This window comes from Sycon ciliatum, chromosome 1 (assembly GCF_964019385.1).
Source record: "Sycon ciliatum chromosome 1, ocSycCili1.1, whole genome shotgun sequence".
NCBI classification, from domain to species: Eukaryota; Metazoa; Porifera; class Calcarea; order Leucosolenida; family Sycettidae; genus Sycon; species Sycon ciliatum.
In genome coordinates, this window is record NC_088643.1 from 82266878 (window position 1) to 82292997 (window position 26120).

The window sequence follows — 26120 nt, forward strand, 5'->3', positions numbered from 1 at the left end:
TGGAAGTACTGCGCGTGTACCGTAAAGTACCGCGAGAGCGCCCCACCATCTCGTCCTTTCGTGGTCGTATTGTGGAGGTGGTTTGCTGTCTGTAGGTCATACGACGCGAACCTTGTACACATATTCCACATTTTGCAGTCAATCCGTAACTTCGAGCGGACACAAGTTCCACACAAAAACCTGCCAAGCGTGCTCTTACAAACTAAGGTTCTCACATCGTACAAACTTCGTTGCACTCTGCCATACGATTTTCCTTTCCCTGGCTGTAAAATCAAGGTGGGGCGCTCTGGCGGTACTTTACGGTACTTGTGTTCTGTGACAAAATAATAATAGTGTCTACTTGAGCCCACAAAAATTAGGGTAAACCCGTGAAGATTGAATATTTTTTGCTCTGGATTTATGAGGTATTCCTGACTTGTGTATATGTGGGTATCTTCTCAACACAAGATCTCAATTTCAAGTATGCCCAAACTGAATGCACTCGAGGCAAGGCTCAATGTGTTCTATATGATAACAAGAGTCAAGAGTCCGTAAACTGTTTATATGGACTCTAGATGATGATGAATAATTTTAAGTCTTGTTATGTAGGGTTTGTTGAAGATTTCAGTGTCCTCCAAACAGTAGTGTAGAGTCTACACACCACCATGTAGACGGCCTGCAATTTACCAAAATGCACTCCTTTGTAGACGTGCAGTCATGTAGATCTACACGTAAATCAGGTGACGGAACCTGGCTACAAAGTAATAGCAAGAGTATATAACCCCCAGGGGGGTTATATACTCTTGGTAATAGTCATACATGTACCTACATGCAAGTCCTGATAGTAGACAACAGGTGTAAAATGTAGGACAAAAAAAAATGTTGAACTCCGCGGGTTGTCTACTAACGAGGGTCGCCCTGTACATACAAAGTAGTCCATGATTGTATACATCTCACAGCTCCCTGTCTCACTCACCAAACACAATCAGTCCTAGTCCATTATTCACTTGCACCAGGCGCTTACACTGGAACAGTGGCATTTCCACGCTCACGTCCTCATGAGACTATAATGAAGTTCTTAGACTGAAAAAAGAAATTAAGGCCTGCCTGTCAAACTGGTGATCAGAAAATATGAAAAGAAGAGGAGAAAATGTTCAGTAGTATAGTTATTTTTCAGTGGTATTTTGATGATGAACAAAGAGTCTTTGAAGTGGACTAAAAACAAAAGAGAAGACAATGGACAAGTTTATACATGTACACGCTATGCGCAAGATTTGGCATGGTAAGAGATGGGTTTAGGAGGGAAGTATTTACTAGCATGGTTTCTATAACACTATAGCCATTGTGAGGCGTACCCACAGGGAAGTTGAAAAGATGCAGTAAGGAGAAAGAGAAGTACTCTGTGAAAAAGTACTTTTTGAAAGAATAAAACTAGTCAAGGCAGGACACGGCTAGTGTGGTAGATTGGTTTGCGTGCTGTACGCCGAGGAAACCGCTCTGCAAATCGGTCTTCTATGCGTTCAATCACCTGCCGCAGCAAAAATGGACGGACAGACCGGCAGGCAGATACCCAGTGCATGCACGCAAGTGCACGTATATCCACATGTACCCACACACGTGTGCGTACACACACACACAACAATTACAACGGTCGGACTTAGGAGACTCCCTGTGATATGCATCCATTACAACCGCCTTGGGAGAACCCTCAAAATAAACATGTCCGATCAGAATCTAATCAAATCGGTGCCAGATAGCTGAAGTGCTGTCAAATCATGCAAACACATGAGCCAACGCGCTATTAAGATGGACCACCACCACTGTAGCAACCCCACCCCTCCGTGCAACATGAATGGTCTTTTAGTATTAGTAGCCCGTGGTGGATGAAACTACACTGTAACAAGAGAGGTCGCTGAATTGCACTCTTGGCATCTATTCTTTATCTTAAAAATGAAGCATAATCCATGAGAAAGTTACTACACTACTATACATGTATCAAGAATCACATTAGAAGTCAGAAGAAAACTAACCTGTGACATGGCTTCATTCTCGTCAACCATTCCAAGTCGTATCTTCACCAGGCCTTTCAGCAAGTCCAAGCAGTGGATTGAGTGGTCCTCATACACCGGCAGGTTCAGTTCAGCTATTGTCTCGGAGCCCGCATCCTCTACTTTCAATGCACCCTTCAAGCCACGTATTAATATTACAACTTTCTCTATGTGAATGAACTGCGATGCCTTCGGGTCGAACTTGGCCCACCGATAGTAGAAGGCATCAATGTCATCTTCAAAGATACTGTCCTCGCTGACCTCCACATAGTTTTCTAGGATAATAGCTACGTACAAATTAAGAATTATCAAAAAGGTGAACACCGTGAATGTCACAAAGTAGATTGGTGCTCCGACTGGGTAGCCACAATTGCCATTCACTAGGCCTTCGAACTCTGGATCGCAGTCTGGAGGTTCAATTACTAAAGGATTCAAGATGTCATTCCACCCGGCAGCCGTGGACAAGCGGAACAGAACCAGCAGCGCTCGGCCTATCGTTTTGAAATTCACCTACAGCATACGGCATACAGCGTACAGTGCAACCATGACAAACAAAAACAAGAATGACAGTGAGAAAATAAACAGGCTAATGTGTATGAATGTACTTGTATAAAAGGAAAGCAGCATGCAAACGTTCAGTCAAGGGTGATTTCAATACTAATTTGAACTAATTTCTCTAGGCACTCCCTTCCTCCATGAAAAGAAACTACATGGCAAGAGGCGTTTCTGGAGACTGACTGAATTATAATTTATAACAACACGATGCTCAATTGCATTGATTTTTGCTCCCCTCTTCTTTGCCGTTGTTAACCAAACCTGGGAGCAACATGATGGAATACTGTACTAGTGCCTGGCAATAGGGCAGCTGTAAATGGCAGCACTCAGCAGCAGTTATGCATCGACTAAGTCACTTTCTTTGTACATGGATTTTTCAAAGTCCAGTCTAACCTGATCAGATAGAGCTCCGGTGAGCTTGACATGGCCGAAGAGGTTGATTCCCAGAATACCATAGATATAGATCATGAGCATGAGGAGGCCACCGACATTGACCAGGGCCGGCAGTGAATACGTCAGCGTTATGATCAGCTTTCTTATCCCGCGATAGTGGTGGATAAGCCGGACCAGGCGGATGACGCGGAACACTCGGATCACCCGCAGTGCCGTTGGGTCGATGCTAATGAACGTCAGGCGAAATGACTCCAGGACCAGTGCTGCAGGCATGCACAACAAATCAAAAGAATACATAACTGCATGAAACTGAGAGCTAATAGTTCAATCATTGTCATGCAACTAGAAGAAATACATTGAGAAGTGCAGCAACAACGTGCCATCATAACATGAGCAGCAAGTCAGGCTCATAGGTCACTGAAAAAGTTCCTTTATTGCCTTAAGTTCCAGGTACATACTCTGCTTTCATGAGCACAGTAGCATGCAGTACATTAATAGGTACACCAACATAGCACCCAATAACATAGCGACCAGAGGTTCGCGAAAAGAGCTACGCCAAGCTTACCAGCAATGGACAAGATGAGAACGACAAAGTCAAAGTTGTTCCAATTGTCCAGGAAGTAGCCTGTTCGAAGACCGACCAGCTTGATGAGGGCCTCCAGGCCGTAGACCGCCGTGAAGAAGATGTTCAGAATGTACAGTGCATTGGTGACGGGTTCCGGCTGATTGTGGTGTTGTACAGCAAGCACAACCAAGTTCATCATGATCAATATGATGATGGCTAGGTCAAAGCGGTTGCTTTTGGCTATGTGGTAACAATAGCGCTGAAATACATTCTACAAGGAAGAAAGAAACCAGTACAAGATCAAAATACCAAACAGGAGATGAACATTCGACATTTGTCCCCAAGAAAGAGCACCAGCATGTCACTGCCAAGCACCAACATTGTCAGCAATGGAGTACAATGCATGCAGCCTATGCCACTACATTGATGAAGCATATGCCGGTACACGTATGCCCAGGCAAGGTTACGGTAACAAGGACACCACCTCCTAAGACTTTGGTGCATGCGAATAATATACGCGGAGACACTTACTTCAGTGTGCGCACGCACATCCAATAGGCCACGGCCAACATAATACTCTGCCAGAGCGCACACTTACCTCGGGTCTCACGGCTATTCGCCTTGGTTTCGCGTAGGCAAGTTTTAGCATGGTAGACATCCACCTCTGTTGATCATTGGTGAGCAGCAGACGTGCACCACCACCACCGCTGATTCTATCATTGGCATGCTAGATTATCACACAGATGTGAAGATATGCACATGTTCATGCATGCATACACACACACGCGCACACATGCACGCACGCACACACACAACTCGATGTGAATGCTATGAACATACAAAATAACTGTGGGTGAATTTCCATGGCAGAAGCTGGCACAGTGAGTTACAGCCGTAGACACATCTAGTCAAGTTGAATGGCTGACAATGCGGACCTATTGCCATGTAATAAAAGAGAATGAGGTGAAGCATAAAGCTGTGTTCATAACTGGCGCGTGTATGCATGAAACCACACGTTTGTGCATATTTTTTGCTGGCTTTTGGGGCGTCGTGCGTGCAGAAACGCGCCGATATTCCAACATGTTGTATTTTGCAGCGCGCATCGAGCGCGTACCGGCGTACATGCCAGTCACTTTGACTGGCGGGGTCGGGGTCAAAAAATTAGTACTCGAAGGCGTCGCACGCCCTAAATACGACTCGTACTGCTGTTTTTGTGAAAGCCTGCCCGCGGGTTTCAGTACGCATGAACCGCAAGCGTACCGCGTCCACGCGCCAGTTGTGAAAACAGCTTACAAACAAAAAGAAAGTGATCACCACAGTCCAAGTAAGTATAACTTACATCCTTTCGAATTCGGCTGAAGTTATCAATGATTACTCCAATGAAGAGGTTGAGGGTGAAGAAGGCACCAACAATAATGAAGACCACATAGAAGAGATACGCGTACAGATTGTTTTCAAAAATGGGCTGTCGATTCAGGCCAACTGCATCAACAGAGGCAGCCATAATTTCAATCCAACCTTCAAACGTAGCCTGCGGACAAGGAAAGGAAACACACAAATAACGAAAACCACATTTAGCCCTTGTGCAAACAGCTCGGACTGTTATAAAAGGAAATCGGAAAGAAAAAAGGCTTAGCCGCCTCGCTTTGGAAATCGACCGGCCTTGTCTCCATGCCTGAACACATACTGAAGTACATGTACGTAAACATGTATGTACACGCACCCACAAGATGTAATAACACAAGTACAATAGTAGGACACTGGTCAAATTTGATTACAATTATAATTCTGCCCATTCTGTAATTCCCTACAATGCATACACTGGCTTTTGTGTGAAAGTGAAATCGAATTCAATGAAACTGTTGAGTGCATCTCTCGCACACGGCTCGAACTTGAGGGTTTCTAGCAAGCTACTGCTTTCCATCCCGATTATCAAAAGACAAAGCTTCAGCCTAATCCTGCCTGCAATCTACTTACCACTTGAAAGAGTGCCAGAGCAGCATTGACAACATTGTCATAGTTTACAGCGGCATTCTTCCAGGATGAGTTGCCATACATTGTAACGCATGTCTCTCTGTCCGGTACGATTGATGCATTCACTTGCGTGTCATTGACCTGTATGTGTACATGTTGCAACAATAGAACAAACAGGCTTGGCCATCCAAACTAGAAACAGCGGCCAAATTTGTCATCATAGCTACTTCCACTGTTATCTACGTCACTGTAACAGGTTGCAGTTCAACCACGCATGCTCAAGTCCTAAGGCCGTGTGACCAGAGAGAGAGAGAGAGAGAGAGAGAGAGAGAGAGAGAGAGAGAGAGAGAGAGAGAGAGAGAGAGAGAGAGAGAGAGAGAGAGAGATAGAGAGAGAGAGAGGGAGGTGAGAGAGAGGGAGAGGTGTTGTGATCTCGACAAGAGGGAGAGTAAGAGGGAGAGTGAAAGTGGCTCCGTTGGCAGCCTACCAAGCAACTGTAGAAGCGCCCGCCAAAGAACTGTACGCCCATGATGGAAAAGATGAGCCAGAAGATCAAGCAGACGAGAAGGACATTGGCAATGCTGGGTATGGCGCTGATCAACGCATTTACAACCACCTGCCACGTGAAAAGAAATACAGCATACAATGCTGTTAGCAGAAATGATACCAAAGGACCAGGGTAGACCACAACAAGTTGTAAGCACGGCAGCAATGGAGTAATCTAGATTCAGAGCAACAAGCAGCACTGAAAAGAAACCGGGATTGTGAAGACTAGTTACAGCATCTTCACACGATCTTACCTTCATGCTTGGCCAGCGTGATATGGCTCTCAATGGGCGCAGGCAACGTAATGTTCTAACCACACGGACACCGGCGTACACACTGATCTCACCGTTACCCGTGTAGTCAAGACTGATCAAGGAGATCTGGATGCAGCACAGTGTACACAACACGCAATACACACAACACATCAGCTACTTCAAGTAGATGCATTATACATGCCCCCCCCCCCCAAAAAAAAACAAAGCATTCAGCGAGACATTCAACACTTCTAACTGAAAAGGTAGATAGCCAAGACGGCGCTCTGCGGCTCAGCCATTGCATCGGCTCTCCCCCTTATCTGGATCACGAAAATAAGACACTTCTTTCACGTCTAACTTGCATATCTGCAGCAATCATGAAGTATCGCCCCTTTCGCTTGTGTCAGCTGAACTGCAAGGCAGCGAATATGCTAACATAACCTCATTCCCAAAGTGGATAGGTTTCTTTCAAGTTGTGTGGTGGAAATATATCCTTCACTGGAATACAAGAGTGTCACTTGTTCACCACATGCTTTGGGACATACCAAGACAATGATGAAATCGAGAATGTTCCACGAGTTCTTGAAGTACTCTTTCAGGCCGAGACCAAACCACTTCATAAGCATTTCCACGGTGAAACAGACAGCAAAGAAGATGTTGAGTATGTTCAAGAGTCGATGCCGCGAAGAGTTGGACACCACCGTGGAGTCCTCGAAAGCCTGGATTGCAAGAGCACACAGGTAATAATGATAACAAGAAGAACACTGCACCAACAGGAATTGCAATGCACTTCACAGCTACCTGTCGGCTCGAGAGGGACAGGAGGGGACCAACCAACAATACTAGTACCAGTATCAAACACGACTAGTCAAGTTGCTTCTGATACTAGAGCTAAATGATCTGGCCAGAATCGAGAATTTTGCGCCAATGTAGGTAGTATAAAATAGCCATATGCAGACAATCGACAATACCCACCAGCTGAGCCAGGTTCTCTGGCACAGGAAACCTGCCAGTAGCTCGTCCTGTCATGCCGATATGCACATGCAATACAGCTACGGACGAGGTCCGGTCTCCGACTAGACTGCTGAACAAGAGGAATTGGAGCACACTCTAATGCTAGAACAGTATGTACCGAGTTCAGACACATCCATGACGGCGGGCATACCGAGCACAGCCATGCAGCTTGGTCTGCCATGCACACCACAGCATGCGCACGCAACTCGAAGGGTCAGACGTTACCTGGTTGATGGATATATCCAGGCCTGAAAAGTTCGGACAGGGAAAGTTTGAGTGTACACTGCTCGGAATGTACACTGTTCTGAATGTACACTGTTCTGAATGTACACTGCTCTGAGTGTACATCACTCCTAAGCCTAGACTCACCAGTGAGATTGAGCTGCCAACGACCAGAATCAGCACGACGTATTCAAAGTATGCCGCAGTCACAATCCAATGGCAGATACGCCGCGCTTTCCGCACAAATCTCAACGCACGACTGGTTTTCTTGCCCGGCAGGTCAATCTCAGTAGTTGTTGAACATGACGGACGGTGGAAGGACCAGCTGGACTTTACACCTCCTTCGATCTTACGCATGATCTGAGCGGACACCAAACGGAAACGTTTGCCTGGCGATTCTTCGTGCGACAAAGAATCAAAGGCGAGTGGCTTGTCTGCGGCGCCATTAATTGAATCGCATGGCGTTCGTATGTCACCAGAGGAGGATCCTGGCCGTAACGTTAATGCAGTTGGCGAGAAGTCCGTTGTAGTATGTACTGTACCCGGAACACATATGTTAGTTCCACTCGAAACAGTGTGTGGTGACTGGGCAAGGGTTAGGCGGTTCAACGAGCACATCTCAACATCTTCATCTTCGTTGATGGTATGGATCATAGTGGCTTGCTGCAACAGTGGAAGTGCACTGCCATCCTTACTGACTGGCAGGCTGGGCACAACACGTAGCATGACCTTGGGTGCTGGACTGTCATCTTCTTCATCATTCGGTATGCAGAACGGCCCTCCATAGCTCTGAGATCGTCTCAATCTGCCAAAGTAAGCGGGACCCTGTTCCATACTGAACTGACTCTTGCATCCCAAACAGGTTGCTAGCTCGTCCTCCTTTGTATCGTTTACTTCTCGCACAATGTCAATAGAAGTCCGAGGACAGTTGCTGGTAGTGGCAGAGGGAACAGTTGAAATGTTCGGAAAGCTGTTGGAGCGGGAAAGGGATTGGTGCATATCCGGGCGGTGATGTTGCCTACACATTGCAAAGGACAATACAACACACATGGATGTTAACTCTTACAATAAAGCTCTGCAAGGAAATCAAGTACACCATCCTTGGGTATGGGCAAGTTCTATACTAGTACATTGTGTTTCTGTGAATGAATTTCCCGGATGAGGGAAGGGATTATTCCAATCCCAAAGCTCTGCAAGGGGAGCTTTTGAGTGAGAAATGCTTGCTTAGATTGTACAAGTACAAGTACAATATGTATAGATAGTGGAGGCTCATCCAACTTCATTGCTAAATGCGGAAATTCCACGCAGCACCAGGGTGGGTGCTCGCTCGCAACTGCTAGTACCGTTAATGAACCGTACACTGCACTCTGGTGGTAGTGACACGTCCGGAAGACACCAAGACCGCACAGCACATGTACCTAAAGCTTTCACACATAAAATAACTCACTTCTTTGCCAGCCAGGGAATGTTCATACGCCGAAGAAAGTCAGGGTCCACAGATTTATGCTGTTGCTGGTGCTTCTTGGCAGCTTTCTGGACACTGGCCTGCCAGTTCTCCAGGTTAAACGAGTTCAACAGCAGAGCAACAAACAAGTTCAAGATCTACAGGACACACATACACACACAGATATACCAGCAGCAAACCAGCACACATAGTTAGCCACATACCTACGAGCAAAAAACTAGTACAGAGCCACAGGGCGCTAATGAAGAGAGAATAAGAGAGAGAGAGAGAGAGAGAGAGAGAGAGAGAGAGAGAGAGAGAGAGAGAGAGAGAGAGAAAGAGTAAGTTACATTTTATAAAGACAGGTAAGTCTGAAGAGAGAGAGAGAGAGAGAGAGAGAGAGAGAGAGAGAGAGAGAGAGAGAGAGAGAGAGACAGGGACCAGTTGCAAAACATATGACCTACCAGGAAGTTTCCCACACAGATGACGAGGATATAGAAGAGAACGGCAAATGGACTGGAAACGCGCATCGTATCGTACAGCGGCAGCACCCATTCACCACACAGGATAGTGAAGATGGTTACGCAGGAATGCACAAAATCCTGTCAGAGCATCACACAAGACGCACAAGTTTCCATGTGAAAATGTGAAATGAATATTGACAGCTTCAACTGGCCCCCTTTGATTACTATGAATAGGTCGCTACATCTCTGCTTCACGATCAAGTCAAAACAGAAACTTGACGCCCGAACCACGGATGTTCAAGAGTAGTAACTACACAAGTGGGCAGGGCCTATGCCAGCAACACAATGCCGTATTTGCACCAGAGTATAATGCACCCCCCTGACTTTTAACATTTAGGCTACTCAAGGTATATTCGAAGTATAATGTGTAACCTGGATTAAAGAATGTTCATTATCAATGAACAATTTAATATCGTGGAGATAATGATTTAACGAGAGCCATGAACTACATACGCGTACAGAGAAGGTAAACGAATACATTGGTGCGACTCAGAGTTTCACGCAGAAGTGATTATGTCTGATAATCACTTCTGCATGTAACTCTGAGTCACACCAATGTATTCGTTTACCTTCTCTGTACGTGTTCGCAGTGCATATGTATACGGCTGTGCTTAGCCGATTCACGAAAGAGAGCCAGAGAATAATGAAGTCACCTACAGCCCCGATGCTGATGGCGAAGACAATGAGGATGCTGATGGCAAATACAATGAGGATGATGATGGCAAGTACAATGAGGATGAGGATGGCAAGTACAATGAGGATGAGGATGGCCAAGATGTATGAATAGGACTATAAGGCTCTACACGCAAGCGCATCGAACATTCTCTCGCGCTGCCACAACTCGCTCTAAGTATGAACTACAAACAAAGTGCTCAATGCCAAGATGGCTTATGCCGGATCAGGAGCGGCAAACATCGCACCACTTTGACACATAATCATTGCACTATGTTTCGCATTGCATGCCATTCACACTCGGACTATAGTGCGTACCTGCGATGTTGAGTCTGAAAAAGTGCATCTAAAGTGCACACTATGCTCTGGCAAACACGGTAGATCTACTTTTCTAACACAGTGCTGCACATCGTATGAGTAGTGGAAGAAATCATCACTATTAGCACATACACAAGATAGAACAGAACCAACGAGCAACAACTCACTGAAAAGTTCCATCTTTCGACACCTCCTCTGTTCAGATCTGCCGGCGTGTAGTAATGGCGGAACAGATGTGTACCAACCAGCGCAAACGTGTAGATAACGATGATCATGATCATGGTCAAGTTACCAACATCCCAAAGAGAATTGGAGATAATACTCAGCAACGCCTTCATCGTCGTCCAGGACCTAGCTAGCTTCAGGACTCGTAGCTGAGACAAGACAGCATTTGAACAACAACAACAACAACAACAACGACGACACAACAACACCGCGAGAATAAAGATTTTTAACAACAGCAGTAACAGCATCAAGAAGGTCCCGAGAATAACATTTGATCACCCATGCATTGGTGAAAAAGTAGACAGACCATATGCCACTACAGCAATGATCATGTCGCTACATTGCACATGTATATAGAGCCAGGTGGGGATTAAGTACACATACTTCTAACAGCTGTAGCTCGTACTGCCTACCGTGCGTGTGTGCAGTGTCAATGCACGTAAACACACGCCCACGCACACATACGCACACACATGCATGTACACCCACGCACACAGGGGATCAGAAAGGGAGTGTGCCTCACCAGCCTAAATGTTCTGAGGGCGGTGGCGATGTGCGAGTCATCTCTGGTACCACCGCAGATTGTCCCACTCAGTGCACCAATGTAGATGAGCTCGGACAAACTGATTAGAACCAGCAGGAAGTCAAACACGTTCCACTTGGACCTGAAGTATGGTAGTCCGCGGTGTGCAAAGATCTTCAGCATGGCTTCGACGAAGAACACCATTGTGAACACCTACACATATGACAAGCACAAGTAGAGCAGACAGGAGTACAACAACATTGTGCTTTGGGACTGTAAGTAGGTGGAAGCACGAAGAACCCATGATTGTTCTTGCGCCATAAGTCTCTATGGCATTTGCATATAGGATTTGAGGGAATTTTTCAGTAAATCGGAAAGAGACCACAATGAAGCTGCCTCCTTAAAAAATTCTTTAAGTATGGGGGGGGGGGGCAAAACTCACCACATTGCATACACACAGGCCAAAGCCAAGCTCCTCGTCGATGAATGGGTGCTCTATGGCCAGAACAATGGTGTTGATGACAATACAACCTCCGATTAACACTTCAAAGCCGATGGACAGCGTCAGCTGGCGTAGTAGCTCTCGGCCATCAAGGCGCCGGTTGGTCTTCACCTTGACATCGGGCCCTTCCTGTTCGGAATTTGTTCGGTCCAGGTCTAACAGAGCAGTTTTTCGCGGTATGCCAAACTCCTGCAACAACAACAACAACAACACACACACACGCACACACACAGCAGAAGCAGAAACAAGTTCCACCGACACAACCATTGCCACCATCAAGTGTGACCTGCTGCTACTGTACACGGAATGCTTGTGATATGTGCTCACTTGTGAGACCCTACACAGTACTACATACATACTGGACGTCAAGCCAAATGCCAGGAAATACCAGCAGTACAACAGGATGGCATTGGCAGTTACACGCATCCATGGAATGAGACACCTGTGGGACACAGGGCATACTAACAATGTCGTGAACAGTACGTACATTTACCCGTTTCGCATCAGACTTCTCCTTTTCCACTTCTTTGTTGTACGCTATAGTAACAATGGCCAGCACCAGGTTAAGAACATAAAAGAAACCAAGAAAAATAACGAAGAAAAAGAAAATAATACTGATCGCAGGTCCCTGCGATGCCAAGATCTGTAGAGACACGGACAGGCATAGAACACAAAAAAAGATGGCTGTAAGAACTAAGAAATGCCATGGTAAGGGTTCAACATGCAGTGACAAGCCATGCCTTTGAGTCCAGGTGACAGCCAACATGTGGATTGAAGACGTTTTCTCTCTCTGCAATACATTATGACCCTCCTTTAGCGAAACAAAGTAAACAGTGACATAACATCTAGGAGTACATGTCCTGGACAAAGAAATTCAGATTTGACGTCATGCCCAGAGCTGCAGTGTCGTTCAACTACTTCGAAGTAGGATAAACGTACACAAGCCCACAGTGGACCCGCTGGCGATGTTATCCAAGAGCACAGATTTCAATGCCCAGCAGCAGTGTAGATGTACTACTTACGTGGTTATATACATCCTCCCAGTTGTCGGAGGTTACAAGTTGAAAAGATGTGAGCATGGACCAGCCAAAGTTGTCAAAATTTAAAAAGCCAAAGCGAGGATTATCCCCGACATCAGGCAGACATACATAACCAGGAGCACAGAGCCTGCCAAGCAAACATTCAAGTACGTTCAGAGAGAGAGAGAGAGAGAGAGAGAGAGAGAGAGAGAGAGAGAGAGAGAGAGATAGATAGATAGATAGATAGAGAGAGAGAGAGAGAGAGAGAGAGAGAGAGAGAGACACACACACACACACACACACACACACACACACACACACACACACAGACAGAGAGAGAGAACAGAGAGAGAGAGAGAGAGAGAGAGAACAGAATAGAACATATGAGTGACTCGGTTCCCAACAATGGCTCAACCTAAAAACATAGTGCCAACTGAGTGAGAGGTGTTGACCATTTTCCCCCCCTATGCTGAAAGTCTATACAGTAACAATAACACACTCATCACAGTAACATGGGCTGATAGCCGCACACAGTGACACACAGTAAAAGTGCAAAATACGGACCCATTCTCGTCCAAGCTGATTTGATCAAGCTCCAAATCACAACAGGCAGTTACGGAAGAATGGATGTCAACATGAAAACTAGGTTCATGTGGTGACTATCTGTCTTCCGTAATAGTTTTTTTTTAAATATTCCAAACAGGCCTACAAGTACATCTGGGCCGAAGACAGTACAGCACACACACACGATCACCAGGCAATTGATCAAGTCCAGCGCATGCAACACGATTCCAGTGGCTGCTGCTGCTTTCACAACACAGTGCAGTACAAACATTGTGAACAACATTGCTGACACAAAGGGTTCACATACCGAGCAGAAGAAGCATTTCCACACACGACAGGTAGTCCCATTTCTAACTGCCAGTTACCTGTAAGGAGAAAAAGGAGAGAAAAAGTTTGAAGCGACGCGCCCTGTGGAGTCATACTACAGCCAAACGTCAGTGCACTCCTCCAAAGGCAAATAACAATAATTGGTACCGTATAGCATCAGAGGTCAAGTGACCGGAAAAGAATACGTAGGATCCTTAGGAAAATACTTTACATCTGATGCAAAGAGAAAAGAATGTTGTTTTGTTTGTGTGTTGTGTGTGTGTATGTTATATCCAGTGTGCGTTATACTGAAGTTTCACTGTAGTCAAATATGGTGAAGATAAACGCCTGGGGAGAAGTAGGGGAGTTATGTTGTTTCGAAGGGATCCACAAACAACAAGCATGCATGTACCCACAGCATACCACACAAAAAATAGCATGCGTGGCGCACACATGCACACATCCCCCTCCTCCCCCCCCCCCCCCCCCCCACACACACACACCGCCAGCACTCACTGGCATTGTGGGCATAATCAGCGAAATTAAAGCCAGACACAGAGGGAGTGAATGGTAGCGAAGTGGAAGTGAGCGTCGACGCCATTGCGGTAGTTGTCTCCAGCATCATCATAGTGGTCTCCAGGGCAGTGTCATTCCACATTGTGCCATTGTCTGTACCATTCATCAGCATTGGCAACTCTCGCACGCACTTGTGACGCAACACGCCACTGAACAACTGAAGACCCAGAACGGCGACCATGATGATAAAACAGAACATCAGAATGAAGACGCTGACAATGGCTTGCAATGAACTCAGCAAGCTGTTCACCATGATGCGGAGGCCAGGCAGCGCATTAATGGCGCGCAGCGCCCGCAGCACTCTCAGAGCTCGGAAGCCAGACAAGTTGCCCACGGTTGGAATCAGAGCTACATACCTACAGAGGGAGAAAGAAAGACAAGCAAATAGTGCACACTGCATCAGCACAGATGACAACACACAACGCGATTTGATCACATGGTAATCATGATGTACATGGTTTGATATACTTCGAAGTAATTATCATGAATCAAATACAAGTGAACAAGAAATTCTCTCAGTTCCGTATCCTCCACTGATGAGCGGAACACGAAAATTGTGATTCTGGAGAAACAAAGTGTACTACAAAGTCGCATCCCCTTCTTTGCCCTTGAAGTTTAGTGTAAAAAGGTGCGACTTATATTCGGGGAAATACGGTATGTCAATATGTTAGCAAGTTCATAGGCAGTGCACACGGCAGATACATGTACAGTGTACATACCCCAGCACAATGACGACAGCATCCAGCCTATTCCAACCATCTCTCAGATATGTGAAGTGGTGTCTCACAAAGCCTTGGGCAAGGATCTTGAACAGCATCTCAACGGTATACACGCCGAGAAAAGCATACCTGAAGGACAAACCAACAAACAATCAGCCATACACACACAAACACATTCAAGCAAACAAGCAAGCAAGCACACACACACACACAGATTCCATAATTGAGCATGGTGGAGTTGGTGCATTGACATAGTAGAAAACTGAGCAACATACTGCAGTCAATACGCGCTGCAATCATTCAAACAACCTAGCTGCACTGAACTGAAGAATGAAGACTTACTCTGGTACCACTGGTGGATCATCCAGGGCAAGCAGGACACAGTTGGCTAAAATAACCGATATGACGACAAAATCAAAGAGTCTGTGATGCAACTAGATGTAAGGGAAAAGTACAAGCAGCAGTTTCATCTTTGGAATGCACGGCTTCCTTCTTGTTTTCTTTTTTAACAACAGTGGCATGGACAACACATGGTACCAAGAGTACAGCCGGGTTTCACATTACAGGACATAGTTCAATGGATTGTGCTAGCACCTTCCTAAGGGTGTGCAGACTCCACTGTAGCCACTTCATGTTTCACACAGTTATACACCACTACTCAAAAACGGTCTCTTGGCTACAAATTCCTCCAAAAATAATAAAATCCAAATTTTCGGGCCAGGCCCATCTTCAGGAATAATAAATCCAGAACAAAGACTATGGTTATTATATCTGACAAAAACGATGAGACACATAGCACCAAAAGGAAGCAAAGAATAGCGCGATTTTATTATATTTGGAGGAATTTGTAGCCAAGAGACCGTTTTTGAGTAGTGGTGTATAACTGTGTTAAAGATTGCGCTAGCAAACAGAAAAAAAGCGAGCACCAGATCAGAGAGCTGTAGTTGTCATGCACAGGATGCAGATAGTGCATACACTGTGTGTACAGGCTAGTTGTGAATGTGTGTCTAGAGTAGAATGCATAAACCCCAAGAGCGTGCAGCTGCTTGCACAGTCACTACCCAATACCACGATGGCAGAGTTTCACATCATACGGTATGGTTCAATATGTTATGCTGGCTAACAGTGCAAAAAGACCTTTGTACCCAAAGCAGGGTTCTGTCCCCACAGGATAACACGATTCCGCGGATGTGCATTTTTCCCGCGTTATTGGCTTTTGTCCGCGTTTTCGAGAAATGTTTGCATAAAATCCGCGTAATCCATATGAATGGACCATAAAGTACCGCGAGAGCGCCCCACCAAATCGTCCTTTCGTGGCCGTGCTGTGGAGGTGGTGTCCTGTCTGAAGGTCATGCGACACGTACCTTGTACACACATCGCTATGCAGTCAATCCGTACTCAGTTTACCTTTGAGCTCCACACAATTAACAAAACATGCTAAGCGTGACCTTAGTGCACTAAGGTTCTCACACCGCACAAACTTTGTTGCACTCTGCCATACGATTTTCCTTTCCCTGGCTGTAAAATCAAGGTGAGGAGCTCTCGCGGTACTTTACCGTACAAGAAAAAAGTCTGTATGTACAGGTGTCACATGATGTGAAGTTCTGGCGTCGCACACCCCCATAGATAGGAACTGCATACTCTGGGGGGTATGTACTGTTGGTGGTATGATGTGAGGATATGCAGCTACACACAATCATACTCTTGATAATACCTATAGTATACTCTACATGACTGGATAGGAGGATACAGGTTTGTTGTGAGCCATATCGCAAACTGCCGCAGTGGATGCTCGGTGTGAAAATAGCCGAGAGATGGGGACTTGTCGAAGCAGTAGACATACTTCTTCTTCAAACGAGTAGCAACGACAAAGAGTGCCTGGAAGCAGCAAACACAAAGGAGCATTTACAGTTAGAAATGAAGTGAAGGAAAGCGAATGAAGGGCTAACAACTGGGCAAATAAGACGGTCTCATTACATGAGATAAAATATGATTCCAAAAGCTACCCGTTCGCTGGCATGAAACGGAATTCACAGGCTTTGCAATGCGACACGCAATGCGATGCGCCGTGTGACACCGAAGAGTGATGCAAACTCGTAAAACACCATCCACAGAACAAGTCAGGAAAGCGACGCAGCCTTAGCAAATTGTGTGACATGGGGCACAGAGATGCGCAAACGTTGCAGTGGTTGTGTACGCTGTGCAGTGGGTGTGATTTGGGCTTCCCGGCTCGCGGCCGTAACATCGCGATTGCTAAGGCTGCACCGGAGATTGTTGTATGCATGCATGTGCGTATGAGTGTCTGCAGGATATAGCACAGTGGAGTACAGGACTGGAATCAACGGAACACTGATATGTGCAAGCAGGACTGGATGCTGTTCTCTTATTTTGAAATACTTGTGAATTCTTCCGTGCATATATTACCCGCGTCCTTTTCCGAGCATGTGCGACCACAAAGTCCATAGCTAAAAAAAACATCCCCTCCAATAAAAGAGTCTAAGTGGATGATTCTCTCTTCTGATACAGGGTCCTTCACAGGGTATGACGTACTACGCACATATGCCACAAAGCAAGTGGACAAACCATGACAGTCCTTATTTGTTTCATACTCAGTCTCTGAATGGAACAAATGTGGATGAACCATACTTATATGTTTAATATCTATGTATGCTTTTGCCTGATGATCAGATAAGCATGACACTTGGAGTGGCAATAGAACCTCATTCTACCTTATTTGTATGCTATAGTTTACTGTGTGCCACTGTGCCACAGTTAGAAAGAACTGTCTGGAACTGTTTTCTACCCGTTTCATGCAACAGAGGGCATGAATGTTCTTCAAAGCACCAGCGGAATCTCTTGAACAGCTATGACACACGGTAAGCAAGCGCAATCTGCTCACGGTAAAGTGATGTCGTTGAACAGTGGGTACTAGTACTATGCTCTCTCGTCACTTCATGGCTGTGGACACTTTCTGGTTTGCATCAAAAAATATCAACTTCAGAAGTACTGAAGTGGAAAACTCGTTGTTTTTTTTGCGCTAGAGACCCGATTTTAAACTGCAATCAGTCGCCACTGTGAGCTCCGTTGGGGAGGCCTACCAGAGTTGTACCACCCATCTCTCTGGAGATTGAGTGATGTCTTTCAACATACGTGCATGCATGCATGCATGTACTCCGAAGTATATGTAGTTATGAACATGACTGAAATGATCGTGATTTTCGACCCGCCAAATACTCTCTTGCCTAACAAGCGCTTATCCAATTATACTGTTCGCCACGGGTATCTGTTTACTACCCAAAAGCACCGCTCTCTCGCTAACATTGTTGATTCCTAGTGTCAGCACACGTGTAGATAGCCATTGGCAATTCAGTAAACTCGAAAATGAAAACTAATACATTGTACATCAGAGAAAAGCAAACTTGCTAGTGGAGTCAAAATGTGCGTAAAACGCGATCCATTTAGCGCCTTTTAGATGCACAATTCAAGCTGATGAATCTACAAGACAACGATCACTTGCTGGCTGCTAAGGGGCCGCCAGGTAAAAAAAACACATCCGGATAGTGGTAAAAAAATCGGCAGGTGATAAAATATGTCTGGCGGATTTTTTATTCTTTGAAAACAACCGATCGTGCGGCCACATTGCAGGATTTTCCGTGCTGAAACTCATGAAAATGAATTATGGGTGCCGGATATGCCGGGAATCATAAAAGTTGTATTCCGTGCAGACCTTCTCTTTTCTCTTGTTGGACATGCAAGCCCTTTAACCTCTTCGCTACTTGAGGTACTCGCCTCATACTAGGGCAGCTTCAGTTTTAGCCATTCCATACAGAGTATTTACTGTTCGGGAGTGTCTAGAAGACAAAGTTGTCAGTTGAGTGGCCATGCCACTGATGTATAGTATCAAGAGTACATACCCCGCAAGAGTGTGCAACTCCCGCATACCCTGCTGTCCCAGCAGAATTTCAAGGTGACGTCATTTTTATGATGCAATGCTCAATGCTCCAGTGATTTACAACATTTGTACGGGGTGTCAACGCATCACACGTGTTTCCTTGGACTAGTTTGTACAGGTTCAAATGGGGCTTTGTCCAACACAGGTCCAGGATCTACTGGTAATCGTGTATAATACACATTGCATCATGAAAGCGACGTCAACTTGAAATTCTGGCGGGACAGCACGCATAGCGGAGCTGCACACTCTTGTGGGGTTATGTACTGTTGATAGTATGCATAGCGCGCCGTACACGAAGAGTGAAGAAAACGGTCTAAAATCACGCGCATAAAATGGTTGAAAAAGGGAAAATGAATTCTAGTAATGTCCAGAATGGAGGTGGGCAGACTAAATTCGATCACCATCCGGATCGATTTTTTTCGAATCTTATAGGCAGCCTAATTTCAAATTTGGACTTCACGGAGAATTTCAAAGAAAAGAGAAAAGAGCAGTACGTGGCATGTGGCCTCTAATTTCCTAAAAACTTATAGGCAGCCTATTAGAAATTATCAATAATGTAAGGAGGATTCACTACTTTTGGGGAGTCACATGGCAAGCAGTGACACAACATTGGTAAGAGCACCGGTTCTTCAGTCGTGAGTGCACGTGGTGAGGCAAGGGGGGGGGGGGGGGTGATAGGCAACTCCGATCTGTTAGCCCCCCCCCCCCCCCCCCCCTTCCTCTCAACATAGTCCTGCAATACTATTTTGACTTGCTCAAACGGCTGCTCAAACATTGTCTGGTTTCTCAACACCGAGAATATAGCTTTCATCACATGACTAACCAAGGTCACTTCAGTACACTTCAGTAAAGTCATCTAATTTGAGCAGTTTGGGGCAGCATCTACATGATTGTACTGCTTCTGGCTCAGACAGATGACAAGTTCTGCTTTCAATTCCACAGCACTTCTTTCAAAATCAGATACTACACTGGAATCATCCGCAAAATGCTCATTTACTGAGAACCGGCAAACATTAGAATACTTTGAACGCCAAACTCAATACCACTGATTTTGTGAACAAACACTTCGTCCGTAACTTGCCTCCAGTGGCTCCTCGGCTCCCTCGTCTCGAGCTTTTCGTACAGCAGCAGCAGCAGGGTTGCCGGGATTGAAGTCGGCATTCTTGATCCCGTTAATCATTTTCCATCATCCTCACAACGCGTTTTACTCATATTGCTGACCAGATGCCCATGACGTGCAAATCAGCTATCATTCCAAGACCATAAACAAAAATATCAGGTGTCAATGAGGGCTGCAACCTCTATTCTCCGGAAAACTGATTGGTCAAGTCGACAAGCAGGATGATGTAAGTCAACTCAATGGTTTGCATCAAGCTACCAATAGTGAAAATCAAAGATCTCTAGGTCTAGTTGGCGAACACCATGGACACCTGGGGTCCTTCCATGCACATTTGCCCAAGCAAGTCGCTGTGTCTCCAGAAACAGACGAAAAAGGCAAAGGCAAGTGCTTGGCCTTGCCGCCGCCAGTGTGTGACGCCGCGGGAGTCGTAGCATCTAGCAAGTAGGGGGACTACAAGGGCAACTTTACCGACGGTAATTTGTACCGGTAACGTGAAACGATGTGGGTTTCGCTCCTGCGGTGACCTGGGCTGCCCGTTCCAGTCGCCCTCGTACTCGTACTTTTGTGCATGCAGCTTGTGGCTTGACAGTAAGAAGCAGGGAGTAGTAAAATACATGTATTTTACTACTCCCTGGTAAGAAGACGTGAGTTGTCAGTGGTTGTTGACCTTGTGTTGTGTCCGGATACCGGCCGGGTAGGGCCGTATCCATGGTATCTGCACGTGCATATGCACGAGCTCGCGCGTCGCCTCGCGCGCGATCGATCGATGGCCCGCTGGTACATGGTGTCACAATCCGTCGGAAGCCACTTCGAAGTGAACAATTCATCGAATGACTGTGCGGCTTCCAATGGTTTTGCTTCACCGCTTGCTGTTTTCGGCGCTGAGTATGATCCTTTCTCTTGCCTCTTGATCTTGGTGACTAAATCATGGCCACTATTCACTGGTCTAACTTCACGAGGCAGACCCAAACAATGCACATGTGCAAGACAGGAGAGCAAGAGACTAGACCGTATATTGGAGGTGTGAAAAGAGAGATGAGCTACGACCGTCGTAGATTTTATTTCTCTACCATGCACATCATGCAAAGGCGGGGTGAAGAGTCACTGAAGACGAAGTAATTATAAAATTATGAAGTTGATTGTTCCAACTAGGAACAAGTGGTGTATATAAGTGGTGCTTTTCAGGCACAATCTTATGAAGTTGATTGTTCCAACTAGGAACAAGTGGTGTATATAAGTGGTGCTTTTCAGGCACAATCTTCCTCGGCCTACTCAAGCTCAACTGATGAGGGGTGAATTCCCCGAAACACCGTGTATTGAGCAGGGAGTGGTGCTTTCTTGTAGGTTTGCCGAGTGGAAGGTGCGACGTGCTCCTCGTGTGCTCCGGATGGCAGTCGTGAGTCAGTCAAGTGTCAAGTTCGGCAAGAAGCGTGTGTTCCTAGTTGGAACAATCAACTTCATGACTATTACCGCCGAAGTCGTAACTTCTAAGTTCGTATTGTTGCCCCTCACGCGGACGTGCGACTAGTTCAAGTAGTAAGTTGTTGGAGGTGACAGCGTTGCGAATAGCTATACTGGCTCTCAACGTCTGTTTATCACAACTCTATGAGCGACGCTGACTCACGCTGCTACCTGGAGCTTCACGAGGTGTTTGTCGCGCTGGAAACAAAGCGTCTCTGTAAGTTTGTATCCCTGGTGATGGTTTGGCCTGGAGAGCAGTATATAAGTGGTGCTTTTCAGGCACAATCTTCCTCGGCCTACTCAAGCTCAACTGATGAGGGGTGAATTCCCTGAAACACCGTGTATTGAGCAGGGAGTGGTGCTTTCTTGCAGGTTTGCCGAGTGGAAGGTGCGACGTGCTCCTCGTGTGCTCCGGATGGCAGTCGTGAGTCAGTCAAGTGTCAAGTTCGGCAAGAAGCGTGTGTTCCTAGTTGGAACAATCAACTTCATGACTATTACCGCCGAAGTCGTAACTTCTAAGTTCGTATTGTTGTCCCTCACGTGGACGTGCGACTAGTTGTTGGAGGTGACAGCGTTGCGAATAGCTATACTGGCTCTCAACGTCTGTTTATCACAACTCCATGAGCGACGCTGACTCACGCTGCTACCTGGAGCTTCACGAGGTGTTTGTCGCGCTGGAAACAAAGCGTCTCTGTAAGTTTGTATCCCTGGTGATGGTTTGGCCTGGAGAGCAGGATATAAGTGGTGCTTTTCAGGCACAATCTTCCTCGGCCTACTCAAGCTCCACCGAAACACCGAGCAGGGAGTGGTGCTTTCTTGCAGGTTTGCCGAGTGGAAGGTGCGACGTGCTCTTCGAGTGCTCCGGATGGCAGTCGTGAGTCAGTCAAGTGTCAAGTTCGGCAAGAAGCGTGTGTTCCTAGTTGGAACAATCAACTTCATGACTATTACCGCCGAAGTCGCAACTTCTAAGTTAATAATAATTAGGATAAAGAAAGGAAAAGGACAAAATGTTACGAGTTATGACAAACTGTCCACCAACGTAACCAGATCTTATACAGCCAGCAAGTGCGACAAAATGGCACAAAACTGACAAGGAGTACTGAGACATTCGGCGACCTGACACCTAGCTCCAACACTTCTCCAAGGCGCAAACCAACAACCTTCCAACTACGTTGGTGGACAGTTTGTCATAACTCTTAACATGTTGTCCTTTTCCTTTCTTCATCATAACTATATTGGCTCAACATCCGAGTTCAAATTAATAATAATAATAATTAAGTAGTGAAAATAACCGACGAGGAGACAACAGTCGTAAAATAGCAATGAAAAATATCAATTGTGCACTCATAATCATGTATAAACAATTAAAATGAAACAATTCCAGAACGTTTTCGTGTGACCATCATCAGTGGAACATCGTCACATAGTAAGAATCACTAAAACAACCAGTTATATAGCTAGAGTAACATGAAAAGAAGCGTGAGAATGCAGCACAGCTAGCGGTTATGCATAACGCGTGTAGTGTGACCACCGGACGACCGTTCATTAACAAACCCGATGGCGGTAACGGAAAGATCACCAGGAGAACGAAATGAAAATGGAGGAAAAACGAATCTGAGGAGAAGCCAGAGACTAGCGGAGACACGACTGAGAAAAATGGAGAAGGCGGAACCAGTAGTGGCAGGTGAAAGTACGGGCGCAGCAGTGAACACGTCAAGGAGAAAGAAGCGATGGCATGAGGAGATGGAGATGGAGGATGATGATGGGGATGAACAGGATGGTCAGGAGGAAAGTAAGGGTGAGCAGGAACGGGAAGTGGAGGATGAGAGTGATACGGACGAGGAGGAGTTCGACATCGACAAGAGCAAGTCTGCCATCTACAAGCATTTGGTGTCCAGTCCGGATTGTCGTAAGTTGTTTGACGATTCCTGGTTTAGTGTTATTTGTCGCGCGCGTTTCTTTAAGCAGTTGCAGGTGTTGGAAGCTGTATATATTCGCACACGTGACCCTGTTCTATGCAAGCAAAAAGAAAATGTTGTAGCACTCACACTTTTTAAATAATACGCACTCACCAGTTTTTGTTCACACGCACTCACAGCTGCCACATTCATCTACTGCTACCATTCTCAGATACACTGCAAAGGTTCACACTACACGCGTTATGCATAACCGCTAGCTGTGCTGCATTCTCACGCTTCTTTTCATGTTACTCTAGCTATATAACTGGTTGTTTTAGTGATTCTTACTATGTGACGATGTTCCACTGATGATGGTCACACGAAAACGTTCTGGAATTGTTTCATTTTAATTGTTTATACATGATTATGAGTGCACAATTGATATTTTTCATTGCTAAATTAAGTAGTGGTTGCGACTTCGGCGATGATTTGTAAGAAATCTGGTGTTCACGAGGTGTTTGTCGCGCTGGAAGCGGAGCGTCTCTGTAAGTTTGTATCCCTGGTGATGTTTGTGCCTGGAGAGCACTACTAGTATATAAGTGGTGCTCTTCAGGCACAATCTTCCTCGGCCTACTCAAGCTCAACTGATGAGGGGTGAATTCCCCGAAACACTGTGTATTGAGCAGGGAGTGGTGCTTTCTTGCAGGTTTGCCGAGTTGAAGGTTCGATGGACTTCTCGTGTGCTCTGGATGGCAGTCGTGAGTCAGTCAAGTGTCAAGTAAAGTCGGCGGAATAGCGCGAGCTCCGGTGTGGGGAGCAAACCTTTCTTACAAATAATAATTTTAACTATAACAATCATAAATTACTGCGTACAGACCACACCACTTCAACTTGGCGGCACTCGTGTTACCGGACATGAAGAAGAAAACGCATAGCGGCCACGGCAGTGACCCTCAGGCTGGACAGCTTCGGTTTCTCTCACCACAGTGCAGTCCTGGCGGCCTGGAGATGCTGGGGAAACATAATCATTGCTGTTCTGTACAACCATGGACTGCATTTTAAATGACGACAATGATACCGCAACAACAACTTCACGGGATGGAGTTGAACTGTTCAAACACGCAACAATCACTAAGTCTTGTATAACGCTAACTGGTCACCGCTACAAGCTGTAGCTGTATGTATACTTTGTATGCACCTACACAACTAGAACACATTTGACTCGCCGAATTCGCAATTCACGGAAGTGTTCCTGTGAAGAACTGTCTGAGCTCGCGAGAGTCGACGTGGTCTTCTACCTAGACTAGACTATTGTACTGTAACTGTCGACTGCGCTCGCGATTCCGCAGGAATGGGGAAGACGTACGTGTTTGTGGTCATCAGTATCAGCAGATCAAGCCCCCAATTGGGCATAGATAAGATCACCTTGCGATCAGCTTGTCCTGGATTTCTCCAAGGCGTTCGACAGGGTCAGCCACAACTTGATCTTAGAGTCGGTTTCCGGTTGGTGCTCGTCAAACGCCTGCGACTAGATTAAAGACTTCATCAGTGACCGTAATATCTGTGTCCGAGTTGGACAAAGTCGATCTGATCTGTTGCCCATCACAGCCGGAGTGCTCCAGGGATCTCATCTCGGCCGCCTTCTCTTTAATCTATGCATAAACTCTTTTCCTGATACTCCTGTCTCCAGTACTCTCTCTCTCTCTCTCTCTCTCTCTCTCTCTCTCTCTCTCTCTCTCTCTCTCTCTCTCTCTCTCTCTCTATCTATCTATCTATCTATCTCTCTCTATCTATCTCTCTCTCTCTCTCTCTCTCTCTCTCTCTCTCTCTCTCTCTCTCTCTCTCTCTCTCTCTCTCTCTCTCTCTCTCTCTCTCTCTCTCTTCTCTCTCTCTCTCTCTCTCTCTCTCTCTCTCTCTCTCTCTCTCTCTCTCTCTCTCTCTCTCTCTCTCTCTCTCTCTTCCTCTCTGCTCTCTCTCTCTCGTTTGCTGACGATTCCAACTTACTCCTTGTTTCCCCGCCTAAAACGGCAGTGCCCGCTCACCGTGCCAGCTTTCAGGCTGATATTGAACAGTGCCTCAAATGGTCAAAAACCACTTTAACACCAGCAAGTGTGTTCATGTGTCCTTTCAGAAACATGCTGTGACCCCTGCCCGCCCCCCCCCCCCCCCTCAAAATGGATGACACTGAGGTTACGGCGCTTGACAGGCACTTACCCCTAACCTTAGTTTCTCTGACCATATCACTCAAATCGCTAAGAAGTATCGCAGTAGAGTATTTCTAATATTCCACATGACCCGTTGTCTTGATGCACCAACCATCAATTTGTTGTATAAATGTTATGTGAGATCCTTACTGGAGTATGCCGCTAGCGTCCCTATTTGGCTGTTCGCCATCTCGTCTACGCAATCCTGCACATTGGACCGACTGCAAGCTTCTGCTGCCTGATCCTACCTGATGTGTAAGACCCGACAGTTCCCTACTTGGACAACAGCCAAGAATGTTCTGAATCGTCTGTGTGGCTGGGAATCGCTCCAATGGCGTCGTCCAATTCTTTCTCTAGTTTATTTTCATCATGTATTCTACCAAATTCCATCCCTACTGAGCTAGTTTAGCTTCACCATATCCAGCAGCTGCCGCCACCCTTCCTCTATCGTTTTGCCTCGTACTGGAACTCAGTTCTTTAAATCTCTTCGTTTCGGTCTATCAGTTGTCTGGAGTTTTCCTTGAGCATTGTTTCTGCTAAGTA

The 26120-nt window shown here is 46.0% G+C and overlaps 1 protein-coding gene across 1 annotated transcript; it reads right to left on the minus strand.

The window, feature by feature from the left end:
- Nucleotides 1-968: 968 nt before the first annotated feature.
- Nucleotides 969-20460, minus strand: LOC135805863 (sodium channel protein 60E-like). Its single transcript, XM_065319981.1, has 24 exons — nucleotides 19976-20460; nucleotides 16693-16820; nucleotides 15285-15365; nucleotides 14943-15071; nucleotides 14164-14579; nucleotides 13649-13706; nucleotides 12781-12925; nucleotides 12246-12401; nucleotides 11699-11947; nucleotides 11257-11469; nucleotides 10676-10882; nucleotides 9459-9596; nucleotides 8998-9152; nucleotides 7698-8568; nucleotides 6860-7033; nucleotides 6315-6440; nucleotides 6002-6130; nucleotides 5518-5655; nucleotides 4880-5071; nucleotides 4139-4267; nucleotides 3541-3811; nucleotides 2976-3238; nucleotides 2010-2537; nucleotides 969-1507 (listed from the first exon to the last, which is right to left on the minus strand). Exons 1-24 carry the CDS (start codon nucleotides 20072-20074, stop codon nucleotides 1415-1417), a joined length of 5088 nt encoding a protein of 1695 aa, XP_065176053.1. The 5' UTR covers nucleotides 20075-20460; the 3' UTR covers nucleotides 969-1414.
- Nucleotides 20461-26120: the final 5660 nt, after the last annotated feature.